Here is a 15,327-nt window from a genome sequence, read left to right as displayed (position 1 = left end):
GGGGAAGGATGGTGATGTGGAGCAAAAGTGGCAGTGAGTTTTGGAGGAATGGTAGAAACCAGGGAGAGCAGCCTCCATGCTCATGACAGCAGCTGAAATCCATTCCACTTGAGGGAAAGGAAAACTGCACTTCCATGAAGGAAATACACAAGAATAAAAGACATATGGGGGGACTGGAAGGGAGATTGGAAAGGCAAGGCAGGAGAAAATGACAGAAAAATGACAGGGAAAAAATAGATAAATCTGGTGTGTGGGAGAGTCACAGCAAGAGAGGAAAAGGCAAAACACACAGACTGTTTAGACATTTGTGCCCATTAGAAATATTTGGGTGTTTGGATAGTTGTTGTAAGTGTGGGTGGATAATTCAATCAACAAACTGCATGTGATGAGCCAGTGTTGTGCCTGAGTTTCCAAATCCTATCCTTGCCATTCACAGTATTATTGACATTTTGCACAGAGAAGTTGTCAGTATCAATAAGATGAAAATCAGTTTTAACTGAAATTAATCTTTGTGATTCCCTGTTTATTTTAATAATGTTTGCAAAAATAATAATAAAAACCCTCTTTCCAACATTAAGCTCTTCATAATTGGATTTTTTTTTCACGTTTTTTTTCTCACAGACCTAGATGTCCCAGTTTTGACTGTGCACCAGACAGTCGGCGATATACGTACAGGTTTCTACCAGGAGAAGACGGTATTCCTCCGCTGCACTGTCAACTCCAACCCTCCTGCAAGATTCATCTGGAAACGTGGTGCTACGATCATCGAACAAAGCAAAGACAATGGAGTGGACATCTATGAACCTCTTTATACTCAGGTACACCTGAACAAGGTTTTCTGCATTTCTGAAACCATATGAGGCTACGACACAGGAGAAAGAGAAAGACCGCTTGCAAATGTTCGCTATCTGCTACTGCAAGTGTCCCTCTCGCATTACAAAAGCCCTTGGGTAATCCTTTTGAATTCTTGAAAGATTGTACTATGTCTGTTAAAGCCATGATGAAGACAGAAAATATGAGGAACACATTTTGCTGGCCAGGTGAGACAAAAATGAAACTTTTGGGCCTGCATGTAAAATATGTGTGGTAGAAAACTAATTTGAGCGTGCTTTTCCCAGCATGAAACATGGTGTTGGTAGCAACATGATCTAGGGGGCCTTTTTCAGTAGGTTCAGGAAAACTGGTCAGAATTGATACAAAGATGAATGAAGCTAAGTACAGGACAGTAAACATTTTTTGAAAAAGTTAAAATTATTATTCATAAATGCTATCCAATCTGTGTGATTGTTCAAAAAAGATTTTCAGCCTCTACCAGAAAGCTGATAGAAATATGGCTAAATGAAAACAAGGTCGAATTTCAGCAAAGAACTAATCTAACGTCTACATCAATTAGACAGTGTAGTTTGTGTGATGTCAATTTTGGACTATAATCTGTACCAGTCTTCAGACTCTCTCAATGTACGTCTATGGTTCATTGTTCATTGATAACGTGTGCAGACTGCAGACAATGCAATGATAAAACTTAAAAAAACAAAAAACAATTCAAAACAACTTGAAGAAAAAATAATTTTGAGCCTTCCTGTTTTACTGCAACCATCACTGTGGTGCAGTTTAGTCAAAAGTATATCTTTACATGAATTAATGAGGTTGCAAAGTCAAGTGAACAGAAATAACATGTATAGTCAATTTAAAACTAATTTTAAACATAACTTTAAGGGTGAGATAAACTTTGTAATTGTGCAGTCATTGACATTTTAATTTGTACATATAGCCTCTTCAAAGGCTGAGAGGCATTCAATTTATATTATCTTCTGAAAGTATAATTTATGGGTCATAAGACTCCAGCTATTCAACTTGGTTCTCCACAGTTTATATTCAGTGTCAGACCTGGTGGCCCTGTCCTGCTCTTTATTGGATTTGTGAAGAGCTTGTCTTCCAGCAAATCCCCTGAACATCTCATAATTCCTCATCATGTTATTTGGGTGAACATATTAGTTTCACTCAAGCCTTTTATCTTGAAAGCTAAAATAATATTTATAAATCAATAGCTCTTGTCAAAGCTTGGTGCTACCTTGTCTTATCCAATGCCTCTGTCTTAGAAATACATCAGTTATATCATGAGAAACAGAGAGAGGTTGTGATATGATCATAAGAAGGACAGATTTAACAATGGAGAGGATTGGTGGATTTTGTTTTTATGTTGTGATCTGAAAATCTGAAAAAAAAATAATAATTTTCCTAATGGCACATGCAAAAGCCTTTTCTAAATGCTCCATCTTTTTATCCTAATGGAGCAATGTTGATTTAGATGATTGCAGGGTACATGAGACACACATTGCATTTGATTATGCTTTACAAGACTAAATGTAGCTGAGAATACACTAAAATAAAAGTTATTTTAGTGATATTTAATGCAGTGAAGGTATTGTGAGTCTGTATATGTTTAGTTCAATGTTTAATATGTCTTTAAATAATCACACAAAGATTAATTTGAGGAAAACATTTTTACAGTGCATGCTGTTTTGGTTTTGTGTGTCTCCTTTAGGGCGAGACCAAGGTGCTAAAACTGAAAAACTTAAGGACCAAGGATTTTGCCGACTACACTTGCCAGGTGTCTGTCCGCAATGTGTGTAACATTGAAGATAAGTCAGTCACCTTCAGGCTAACAAATGCTACAGGTACGTTTTTTTGTTTGCCTTTATATTTGAAAAGAAAAGGAAAAAGCAAACGCATCTTTGCAATCCACAACCACATACAGGTTTCCACAGATGCATATTTCACTCTTTTCTATGAAATGGGTTGCTTTCATCCTTTTCACTCCTTTTTTGATTTTATAAAACTTCTTTTTTTATCATAGTTTTCTCTGCTTGCTGTATTATGACTTAGGAATCTGCTTTTCTTTTCTTGAGCACAAAATACTATTCATTTCTCACTGCCTCATCTTCTCATTTTCCTTGGTGTGTATCCATTTCTCCACCTCCCTTTCTGTCTGGGCATCTTTTTTCTCCACTGGCTTTTTCCTCTCGCTGTCTCTATCTTCTCGCCTGCCTCCCTGTGCGCGGCGTTGTCTGCCTGTCTAGTTTTTCTGTGTCTGAGAGCTCATCTCAGGGCCGTCAGCTGTAATTCAGTTGTCACGCTCCCTGTTATCTCCAATTCTCTCTGCACCGGTCTGTCCATCTACACGCCACCGCCCGGTAACTCTCTTACTTACAACAACACTGTTGCCGTTGACAGTCCTGTCAGGTTTGTTACGGTCAGACTGATGCACCACAAGGGAATGCCCTGAGCTTAGTGTATATTACCAATCTTTTTATTCCACTGTGTATTTATCTTTTTCTCCTCTCTTTTGCTAAACTCTCCTCCCATCAAATCAGTGTGGGGCTTTTTTAAAAAAAAACTTTTTACTAAGGAAGTTCATTACTCTAAGTCTGATCTCTGGTAAATTTAATAAAACCATCCTCCACAAAACATAAAAACAAAGGTTTTGCCTATATGTTATGAAGACTGTTTAAGGCTGCTTGTTGTAATCCTGTTTTTCTCATGGTCAAATAGGCTGAGTAAGAATAAGCAAGCACCATGGAGCAGGCAAACTTCTAATGATTGTTTTATTAGAGTGGATGCTGCTGGCTAGATACACAACCATGCATTCTAAAGTTCCCTTCTTTAAATCTCCACCCTAACTGGAAAAAATTAAACATTAATACTCCCTCTAAGCAATAGTTCGACGTTTTTGGTAATGCGCTTTTTTTTTCCTTAGATGAAAAGGTCTATCACATGTTTTTTTCTTTTCTCTCTTTACTTTTTTTTCTGTAGCAGCAACTAACCTGTCTTGGCTTTGATCAAAGGTAATACAATCTGCCAACTAGGACCTCTTTGGCTTTAAAGTTTAAACACACAGCTTATTTACTACGTCTATAGCAAAAGTGATGGTTTTAACTTGCAAGTTACTCCAGTGACTCCAGTCAATATGTCTTAACACATTACTGCATATTATAAAAGCAGCTGAGTTTATTTAGTATTGTAGCCAGCTCATTTATCCAACATAAATATCTTTGTGATCAAGAAACAGCTATCCATGACGCATGATTTAAACCCACTTTATTTAATCATTTTGTTTAACATTTTGTTCCTTTTTTATACCCTTCTTCATAATCAGTAGAAAAGTCTTTATTTTTTATTCCAGAACTCAAATCCTTCTAATAATTACAGACCAGGTTTTTGCATGAATCCGCTGTTAATTTCACCAATTGTCTTTGTTGATGAGCTTTAAGTCTATAAGGTTGGAAATCTTCCATCCCATCACCCCAATCTCAATGTCTTCCACAAATTCTGTCAGATTCAAGTTAGTAATTTGGTTGGGCGTCTTCAAAATTTCAAAATTATCTGTTGATAAAATCACACCTTTACTTTAAATATATCTAGATACTTTAGATATTTTAGACATAACTTTATATGAGCAGAAACAAAAAAATAACACACAACTCTTTTTAAAGGGGTACAAATACTTTCTGGATGCTGTTTTAAGAGGCTAAGAATGAATAATGGAGTTAGCTAGAATGGTGCATCTTGATACTGCACCGTTCAAGGTCAAAAGCTGGCAGAGAAAGAAAACATCCAACTTATCTTCCAGGAGAAAAGACACACACTGGTACACACAGCATAAGAGATCTTGGTGTACATTTCTCAGAGCAGCGTCTGGACAATCGTAATGGATAATATAACCGGGTCAATGACTATCTGACAGGTTAGCTTATCATATGAACCAACCAATCGGTGTAACTTTGTTGACACAACGTTATAATGCATGAAATATGTTCATACTGTGTAATTGTTGAGTTTTCTCTCCCGGAGCTGTGTGAAGTGAACTGTAACCTTATGTGAGCATCTAAATCCAATTCTTGATGCTTAAAGAAATTGGCAAAGGTGAATAATCAATTGTCTGCCACCTTTATACTTCAGACACAGTTTTTTAAAACTTACCAATGTTTAGGATTTGGATTTGGTGGAAGTTGAAAAACACACTCCACCTTTCTAGAGGGTGTGTGAGGTTTTACATTGTCCTTGTCTTTCAGTGAATCTTCTTTTTCTTAACACTCCTGAGGAAGTGGGCACAAATGTGGCAGCAACACAACAAAAAAACCATATATATACTGTATATATATATACAGCTCTGGAAAAAATTAAGAGACCATTACACTGAACCCCATTGAAAACCTCCTGGCTATTCCACTAAATACTGATTTCTGAGCTCTTCTTGAGTAAAAGCATTAATATTGTTGTTTCTAAATGAATATGCACTTTTTTTCTTTGCATTGAGGTCTGAAAGCACTGCATTTTTTGTGTGATTTTAACCGTTTCTCATTTTCTGCAAATAAATACAAGATTTTTGCTTGGAACTTTAGAGACATGTTGTCAGTAGTTCATAGAATAAAAGAGCAATGTTCATTTTACTCAAACATGTACCTATAAAAAGTAAAATCAGATAAACTGATTATTTTAAGTAGCCTCTTAATTTTTTCCTGATATAAATATATAAATGGTAAATGGCCTGTAGTTCTACAGCACTTTATCAAGTCCAGATGACCCCTAACTGCTTCGCACTACATTCAAGACACACTGTGTGTCAAATACACACTAATGATGGCAAGCTACTGGATTGTAGCCACAGCTGCCCTGGTGAAATCTGGCAGAGGTGGACAGGGAGGGAATCATACCAGCAACCCACCAATTTTGGACCACTGTCGCCACCGTCACCAAGTCTATGCTTTTTGGTTAAAGGGTTTTTCCCATTTACTTCCTTCTTGCAAAACTAGATAAGCTTTACACTCCTCCAGACATTAGGTCATCATTCTTTGGAAATCATACGATCTGTTCAGCTATCTCCACATCAAGTATTTTTTTTATTTATGTATGTAAATACATTTTACCACTTACCATATGTATTTTAATAAAAGCAGTGCGCTAGCTGTTCATAATGTCTAAATTTTATCCTACAAGAAAACACATTACATAAAATAGGAGTGCTGAGTGCTGAGATGAGCATTTAATCCAAAAGAGAATTATTCAAACTGAAGGTAAAAAATTGATCATGGTTGCAAAAATGATTGAGAAATGCTTTCACCAAAGACTGCAGTCTATTAATTAGAGCACACACAATGGATCACGCACACAGATGATGGAGCAACTAAAATGTGATGAGAACTAATGTTAGACACTATTTCATGAATTTCTTTTACTGTTGTTGTCTGCTACTCATAGAAATACTCCATGTTAAAACCAACAAGTGAGGAAAGTGGCCCTCAGATTCTGTGGCCTGTGTCTGATAGGTATTCCTTACTTTCATTGATGCAGCCTTCTACTCCTCTCCTCTTGTCTTGGGCTCCTGTGGCTGAGATCAATTGTATCCCGACTGTGCAGTCGACACAAGCACAAAGACACACATGGATCCACAACAGGCACAACAATAACTGTATGCCTGGCATCAGGCCTCAGAGACTTGCCAAAACAGCCAATCTGTCAGGAACTCACGTTCTCAATGAGTGATGGAAAAACTCTGCTCTGAATGCGTGTGTGTGGGTGAGTAGTTGTTGGGAAGGGAGCATCCACAATGAAGGGGACGAGGTAAAAAAAATGAAAGAATAGGAAGGGATGAAGTATGACTGTTTATTTGACTGTGTGGTGGTTCTTCTGTGAATGATATTATAGGAGAGCTTCTTCTAATGATACACTCTCCCAGCAAAGTCTGCTCTACAAAAATGTTACATACAAATAAGTCACATTATACAGTATGTGTAACATGCATTTCCTTGAAAATGGTTAGTGTGGCCTAATCATGTTCCTCAGAAAAACCCTCTTTGTTCATGTTATATTAGCTTTAAAGTATAATTTCTCTTTTTTAATAGTACTTGCACTGTTTAGTAAATGTTAAAAGTAAATATTAAATAAAATCAGAAAAGATATTTGCCTAAAATCAGCACACTGCCCTGATTTTAGTCAAATGCAAGGAGAAAATGAGAAATGAGTGAAAATGTTGCTATTTTTTGGCTCCATGAAAAGGAAGCATACAGTCCTAAGGCAAAATACAGAAAGAAATTATAATACGCTGATAATAAATAAGAGTCACAAGAAAAGGGGAAAAAACAACCATATTACATTTGCAAATATAAAAAATTACAGTTTCAGAGTCAGAGCTCTAAAAAGACCCTGACAACAAAAACAAAAATAAATGGAAACTTACAATGACAACTAAGTAATAGAAATGCATTGGGTATGAGGGAACAGGAGACACGGTTTTTCATTAAAACTGAAAAACCTGAGCTTTTGCAAGAGAAAAAATAAACCACTTCTCTTCTTTTGTCCTCTGGGCGTATTGTATTATTGTGTTTCCTGTTCATCCTTGCAACATTAATCCCTGTTGAGATTAAATCAAACGATGTCACATCATTGTTTTTGAGTCCCCACACTTAAACAGGATTCACTTAATTTTCTGTTTTGTTTTGGTCATAATCCTGGTTTGGGGATCTTAGTACTGGAACCTTTTTACCTCCAACCAGTGACAAAACCTTTTTTCCCTGACTCTCATAAAATGTGTGTGAAGAGGAAAACTGTAGTTCTTATCATCACAGTCCCAGAGTCAGGAGGGCGTCAAGGTTTATGGTAGAGTTCATAGATCTCTTTTGCTCTCCTAAAAAATGTTGAGTTTATTTTACTATAGCAAAAACATCAATTAGTTCTTTTAGACGTCTGTAGTTAGAGTTTGAAATTTGTGATCGCTGTGATTCTTAAAAGTGCTAGGACAGAGCAAATGATTAATTTGAGCATTATTTTTTTGTTTAATAACATGGCTAAGTAGCAGTTAGAGAGAGAAAAATCAAAACAATTACCTAAACCTTACTCCTCTCTCTGGAAAAAAAAGTTATGAAGGTTTAAAAATATATATATATATTAATAGTTTCTCTTCCTTTCTTAGTTTTTTTATTGCAAGAAACAAAATAAGAATTTTTTTGTTACGATACTGCACAGTTTATCGAGTAACTTTTGCCTTCAACTAAATTATTTATCTGACTCAGGGTTTCTGCTAGTTACCTTCATTAAATCTTATGAAATGCTGCTTGTTTACATGAAATCGCTCTCAATCAAGTAGTCTGAATAAAAACATTGCATTAACATGTTCAAATCCTGAACTATTTTTTTTAAATTTATTTTTTACTTTCAGTCGCTGTTGCTGTTAAATAATTTAGTTTATATACATCAAAGACTTCAAAATGTTTTATAACAGCTTTGCCTTTGATAAGCTCGAAAAAAGTTTGCAGCTTTCTGTGTCATTATAGGTATTAACTCTGAAGTGCAGAATATTTTCTCTCTCCTGTTCTGTTGACATAAATGGAGCGAAAGTTAACTTACAGGAAAGGATTTTAAAATGTATTTCTGTGAGTAATGTCAGAGGCAGGGAAGAAAGAATTTCATAAAGTGACTTTTAGGTTCAGATTTCAACTATAATTTCTAAAATTTATACTGACAGAGTTTCAGAATATTCATTTTGACTTGCTTGTTTCTAATATTTTCTACAGACATTTTTATTTTTATTTTTACATAGTCTCACATCTTTATGTTCTGACATGCACAGATGTAGCATAACATGATGACCTCTGATAGCTGTGTGAATAAAAGATATTTAATTTTTATCGTGGAACCTGTTAGGTGAATATATTAAGCTGCACGTTTTCTCCTCAATGATTCAAGCAACATGAACAATATTCTAGCTTAAGAATTTGAGCAATTTTGACGAAGTTCATGTAACTGCTGGATGACTGAGTGAGGCCATATGTGAAATTTCAACTTTTCTGGGGCACTCCCAGTTTGCAGAAGTCTTTTCTCTTTGAAAATAAATTCAAGGAAGCAACATTGCTGAACAGGGGACAGGGTCGATGATGCACTTAGAGAGCAAAAGCTGGCCCATAAGATCAAATTCAATAGAGAAGCTATTGAAGCTCAAAATGCTGAAGATATTAACAGTGGTTCAAAATACAGTGTGTGTGGCAATGGAAGAAGGTGGCTTTGAGTGATGAATCATGTTTTCTGTCAGATCAGGTGGATGGCCAGGAACATTTGCATAACTGACCCAATAATTCAGCATAATTTGCTTATTTATTGATGGAACATTCAGGCAATGTCATACCCAATCATCTTTCTGTTGGTAACTTCTTGGTGTCAGATACTACAGTTCACTTTCAGGGGTCTAGTGGACTAAATTCCTTGATTAATCATGGCTACGTTGGCAAAAAAATAGACAAACTATTGGATAGGTGGTGATGTTTTGCCTAGTCTATGTTTCTATTTTCAGAATCGAAGACTGTGATAAAAGCACATATGCAACTATTTTACATAAATTATCTCATAATGAGTGTTTTAAAAATTGAGGGCGTTCATCCAATGCAGCTGCACACACCGCAATTATACTAACAGCTGTGGATTTTTGAAGAATAAATACTTGAAACTACTGCCACAAGTGTTTTATCCAAGTACAACCCATGTTTCTCAATATTCAGTCCACAATTAGCCTTGAATGAAAGTATTCCCCAGAGAGAGCAGATACTAAAGAAAAGGTTATAAAGAGACAACAGGAGGTAAAGTATTTAGTACATAATCATAACATCACTCCCCGTAATCTTTCTGTGCGTTCTGAATTCAGTTTAACTAGCATAGTCCTATTGCTCTGCATCATGTTTTGTTGAATATACAGTATATAAGTGTTTTTAACTGAGTATGACTGTTAGCTTTTTATTAATGTGTTTCTACTGTAGTTAATACAACATACTTAATATTAACTGTCCTTGTATTTGGTATCATCTCAATAAAACCTCTAATTAAAGGTAACAATAATGCAGACAGCTGATTGCTCAGCAAGAGTTTGTGTAAATGACAACAGCACCAACATAAACACTCAAAGCTTTTTGTTGAAGCTTGACACATCACTTAAAACAGAAATCACAAACTTATTTTTAACTTAATTAATCACATATTATGTGCTTTTCAAATTAATATATAAATTAATATCTGATTATATAATTGGATTTTTCAGTTCTTATGATTTCTCCAAAAGGAGATTGAAACCCTTCTTTTTTGTTGGTGATCTGCCAGTGTCTGCTCAATCAGTGTTATGGAAATGGCTCTGTTCCTTGATTAAATATGATTATGTCCAATTATGTATACTCATGTATTACCATTGTACTACAAAACTTATCTCAATTACTTGGCAAAGTATGCAAGACCTTGTAATGCAATTTGAATTAATTATTGTCTACTTGAATTGAACTTATTCCAATTATAATCCAATTTATTCCAATTAAACTGAACCCATCCCATTATAAACGTACCTTAGTACAATACAAAAAAAGTCTGAATTACTTTATTGGTACTCATTAAATAATTTTATAACCAGCTATGTCAAAAGAACAGGTTATATTGATTGCTGTGTGGATTTGAACCTGAATCCTAAGCATGAATGGAGTGGGCAATGGTGAAGAAGAACAGACCACCAGTTCCTTCTTTTAAATTCTCGGCCTCCTCGGTTTACAGTAACTTCACCATTGAATCAAAACAGTTCCCTGATCACTTTGCAGCTCTGATTTAAAATTATTACTGAGATACTATGATTATAGTACATTGTTTTTTTATCCTTAAATTTTACCTATAAAGACATTTTAGTTCTTTGATATGATAACTATGTATTTCATGCAATGTCTGGAGGTCTATTAAAGAATTACTAAAATACTAAAGAATACTAAATACATTATGTAATCCTGTAATTGTTTTGTGAAAATATTGCAGCAGTAACATGTTTCCCTTTACGATTTCATGTATATTCTTACCAAATTATAACTAACAATTTTTAAGGTTTTATTTCTTTCTGTGACAGAAAGTTTTATCTGCCAACAAAATGAACCCTATAGTGTCGAGAGTGTTATTGTCAGGGGCTACAAAGTTGTCACATTCACATAGGCCTGTTTTATCTTTATTCAAGTGTGTCAAACTATTGCTTTCAAACTTAGTAATTTCTTTATTTGTTTTCATACTTACTAGGTGACACATGTTTAAAATTCTAGTAAAAACCCAGGTTTTTGATGTCTGACAATTTCATCCACCTGCATCATCATTAGAATAAATTTGATCTCTCTAAATAACGATTTGCTGAAAATGTTCTCCAGTCTTTTTTTAGTAGTTTTCTGGTGTTATCCAAACCTTTAAGACTGCACCTTTAAGCTCACCTCTGACAACAAAATTCTTTATTTATTTTTGGAAGATAACATGAGAGGTCCTGTCCCTGTTTGATGGAGATAGTAAAGCATGATGTTAGAGTGAACAGGAAATGCAGAAACGTGGAATGAATCAGGTCAGAGAACACAACAAAACCTTACCTGACCGGAACAAAAGCAGATTAAATTATACAAGTGACAGCCTGACAGTGCAAGTAAAAAAGGTGCAAAGAGTTTTAAGGCATTTTTTTACTTTCTTGCAAACTACTGTGGTGCACATAAACCCAATTACTTTGGGAAGAGGATCTGATCTCACTTTGATAACTCCCACACATGCCCTTTATAAGAAAAAAAAAAATCTCAAATCTTCACTTCCACCTCTGCATTTCACTATACTTCCCTCTTTATTTACATAATTTCTCTATACTATATGCATCTTCATTTTTTACAGACTTATTTATTTCTTTTACTTCATCCAGTGGCAGAACTCAAAAAATTTGATCAGATTTATGTCAAGTAAACCAGGATGCTGACAATGAAGTATTTTTTGCAGTCAGATAAACCAGTGACATTGTTACCTTGGTATGTGAGACTGCTGCGCCGGTTATTCCCTTAGGAGCCAAAAAACAGCTATGTTAGACTTCAATCCATCCTCCAAACTCATCTATGTTTATTGCTGGGTTTCAGATGACGTAGTGCCGTCGTCACCCAATGCAGATGGAGGGCCGGAAGTAAATACACCCCATTTACTTCTGTTGCTCCAGCATCAAAATGCTTAAAGTCTGTGTCCTGCACAATTGTTCCAACCGTTCTAATAGAGAGAAACATAAACGTTATTTTCGTGTTTCGAAGGTAGTTGGTCACAATGGAGTTAATTTTAAAAAAACCTACTAAAAGAAAGAGGAGAAAAGTGGATCAACAATCTACAGCTAAAGACAGGAGGCGCAGAAACTAACAATGCCATGCAGCGCCCACTTTCTAACAGGTAATGATCGCATCGTTTACATTGTATTTTCAGATATTTTATTGAACAGTTACTTAGAAAGCCAAGCATTCATATGTAAGGTAAGATATATTTTTTTATGCCCTAGCGTCCTCAGAGCGTTAATGTTGTTAGCAGCTAGCTCAGTGCCGCGTCACGGACAGAAAATATCATGTTTATTCAGCGGGACTTTCATGCTACAAAAAAAAAGAAAAGAAGAAGAAAGCTAAATAAATTAAATATAACCTACCCAGCCATACAGTCACAGTGAGCTGTGACTATTCCCACACATGCTTTGTGTCTGGCCACGAATTATATTTGTGACACGAACATGGGATTTCTGTAGATCGGTGCGAATAGTTGACCTACATTGTACCTGAATCCAGCGTCTTACAACGACTCAACATTAACGTACAACTCCAGCATGAATTTGGGTTTACAAAAGCATAATAAATTATTTAACAGGAGATCCAAGCACATAGAAATAACACGGGTGCATTTGTTGTTAGCGATAGCATTGTCATTATAGACTAATTACTTAAAATAGCACAACTCACTACTCACCCGGCAGAAACAAGTTGACAGCCATTTAATGCTTCTTTTGATCCTAAATGCTTGACCCAACCTGAATCTAAATAATTGTATTCTCCAGGCTTTTGAAAGCTTTCTTCTGGCTTGTCCTATAATATGAGGTCTGCAGCTCCAGATAGTTAGTTATGTGGATCGCCTCAATGCCGGAAAATCCTCAATATTATAAGAGAAGTCTTTTTTACCAAGATAATACGGATCATATCCTAAATATATGCGTATTTTTTTGAGATACCTCGTCTGTTCCAGCCTATTTAGGGCATTAGCATACTCGTTGTGATCAATTTTGCTTTGTTTTGAACCAGTGAAATCCCCTTCCGGCCCTCCATCTGAATTTCGCGAGTCATCCGGGTCACGTGTCTGAAACCCAGCAATACATAGATTTCTGGGTATAACAAGGTGATTAGAGATACAGAGGCCTTTACATCTTCAGAAATGTCAGTATTTTTGACAGAACTAATTAACTTCCTGCTCTGTAACCTCGAAGTTTTCTAAAACTGTGATTCATCAAAATTTGCTGCTTAAATTCTACAATTTCAACCTCTGTTTGGATTAATCAAATACAAACCGACATTTGTATTTGTCAGTTTGTATTAATATTTGAATTAACAAATAAAAGAACAAATGAATGAATGAATTATACCATAGCTACTATAAATATAAGAACATGGACCTTACCACAGGGGCCGCTTTTCATTGGCTGATGCCCATTCTACATGGTAGCGCGGCTAACACGTGCGTGGCCATCTCATAAACACACGCTTCCTGTTAGCTAAGTACAGCATAATGGCAGTACTGATACAACTTCTACACCTTGAAGCCTGTCTGCTACTCAGTCTTACGTTAGCTAAATAGAACAATATGCAATGTGTACTGTATCTGACATACACTAAAGATTTTATTTTAGCAGAAAAGGCTTTGGACTAAACTGTTACTCGTGTTAGCCACTCTAGCACCAAGTACAGTGTATCAGGCCTAGGCACACTCAAACATTTGACAACAAACCACAGGAATCACCCACTGATTTCAAAAGTAACCTACAAAATGATGAATGCCCTACTTACCCAGCCTTGCAAGAACAATAGCAATAGGCATCAGTGATCTTGTCCGCAGCTATATTGATGGGTGTGTGGATCTGCCGTTTTCCTCATCGAGCGAAAGCATTTTGCTGTGACGTGCACAATGTTGGAGGCATTGCGTGGCTCAAACACCTTGATCTCATCCAAAAAAGGTGACATGAACTTCTTAGTTCCTCTGTCCATTGTAGTAGCTGATATATTGTGAAAATTCGGTAGAAATGATACACTAATCGAGTCAGAAATACACTCCAGAGAATCAGTCGAAGTGAAAGATGCCATGTTTACATAGAAACAACGCGCCGCAAAGCTTTGTTTGCGAGACTTGTGGCCAGGTGGGATTTTCTAGGTCAGTTGTGGGTGGAGCTTGGTAAGGTCCATTGCGGAATAAGGTGATAATCATAGCAATGACCAGAGAGAAATAAGACTAGAACATTAAAAAGTGAATATTTACTTATGGCCAACCTATTGCCTCATGTTGATTTCAAATATACCTTATCTTTCAAAGTAAAAATGACTCATTGCCAATCTGGTCTTCATTATTATATGAACTTTAACATGTATCACTATAGAAATAATACTTTAAGTATTTCTGACCAAATGCATTTATTGATGGTTCATTAAACTACAATAATACTGCTCTGGACTCTGCAGGCCTTTAGGAGTTTGCTCTCTCAGTATTGCGCCTTGATACAATGGAAATAGACAGAGCTATTTATTCTCTCATTGGAGCTGTTATGCCAATGAAATTTCTTGTCAGATTCAGAGCCATCACTTCTGAAGTTAGCTAAAGCGATCAGATTAGTGTGTCTGTGTTTTTGCACAGTCCCTATAGACACTGCCAGCAAGTCTGTGTGAGTGCACAGATTTGTGCACACTGTTGTACTGGCTGAAACATGAATACGTAAAGTACTTTGTTGAGCATCTGTACACCCCATTCATTCTCATAATTGCTGTTGAAAAGGAGATTAGATGAAAGGATGTACTGTACAAAATCAATTAGAGCAATGAATTGTTTCCTGCTTTCAGGTGGTTTGCATCTCATTGGAGATTAACTTTTCTTTAGTTTACATGCAAAAGATCATAATATTGTATCTATTACTTGTGCAGTGCAGACAAAAAATAAACTGAAGTACTTTTTTTAAGGAAGCATGTTATTTTTGTTTGTAGTACTGTTTTTTGGATTGAAATGTGGTAGTTTTACAAAATCAATTTCTCAACTGAATTCCAGCAGCTCTTTTCATGGCCCTTCTATACAAACAAAATCCCAAAATGTTATATCTACCCACTATTCTTTTTAGTCAAAAGACACTAGTCAGAGAAATCAAGAACATTATATAAATATTGAAATAATCCAAAGTCAGAACACACAGTATGTTATATGCTCTTGTTAGCACACAGCAGTGAGTTCAGCCAATGAAACGGC

At 35.8% G+C, this 15,327-nt stretch overlaps 1 protein-coding gene across 2 annotated transcripts in view; it reads left to right on the top strand.

Moving 5' to 3' along the window:
- Positions 1-15,327, top strand: part of mdga1 (MAM domain containing glycosylphosphatidylinositol anchor 1) — a 182,254-nt gene that overhangs the window by 113,154 nt on the left and 53,773 nt on the right. For both annotated transcript variants that reach the window (XM_032561218.1, XM_032561217.1), the window contains exons 5-6: positions 622-818; positions 2,546-2,678. In XM_032561218.1, coding sequence (XP_032417109.1) covers positions 622-818; positions 2,546-2,678 — 330 coding nt within the window. The remainder of the gene's footprint in view (positions 1-621; positions 819-2,545; positions 2,679-15,327) is intronic.

The sequence above is a fragment of the Xiphophorus hellerii genome, chromosome 4 (assembly GCF_003331165.1).
Source record: "Xiphophorus hellerii strain 12219 chromosome 4, Xiphophorus_hellerii-4.1, whole genome shotgun sequence".
Taxonomy (NCBI): Eukaryota; Metazoa; Chordata; class Actinopteri; order Cyprinodontiformes; family Poeciliidae; genus Xiphophorus; species Xiphophorus hellerii.
Note: the sequence above shows the minus strand (reverse complement) of the source record. Positions and strands in the feature narration are given on the sequence as shown.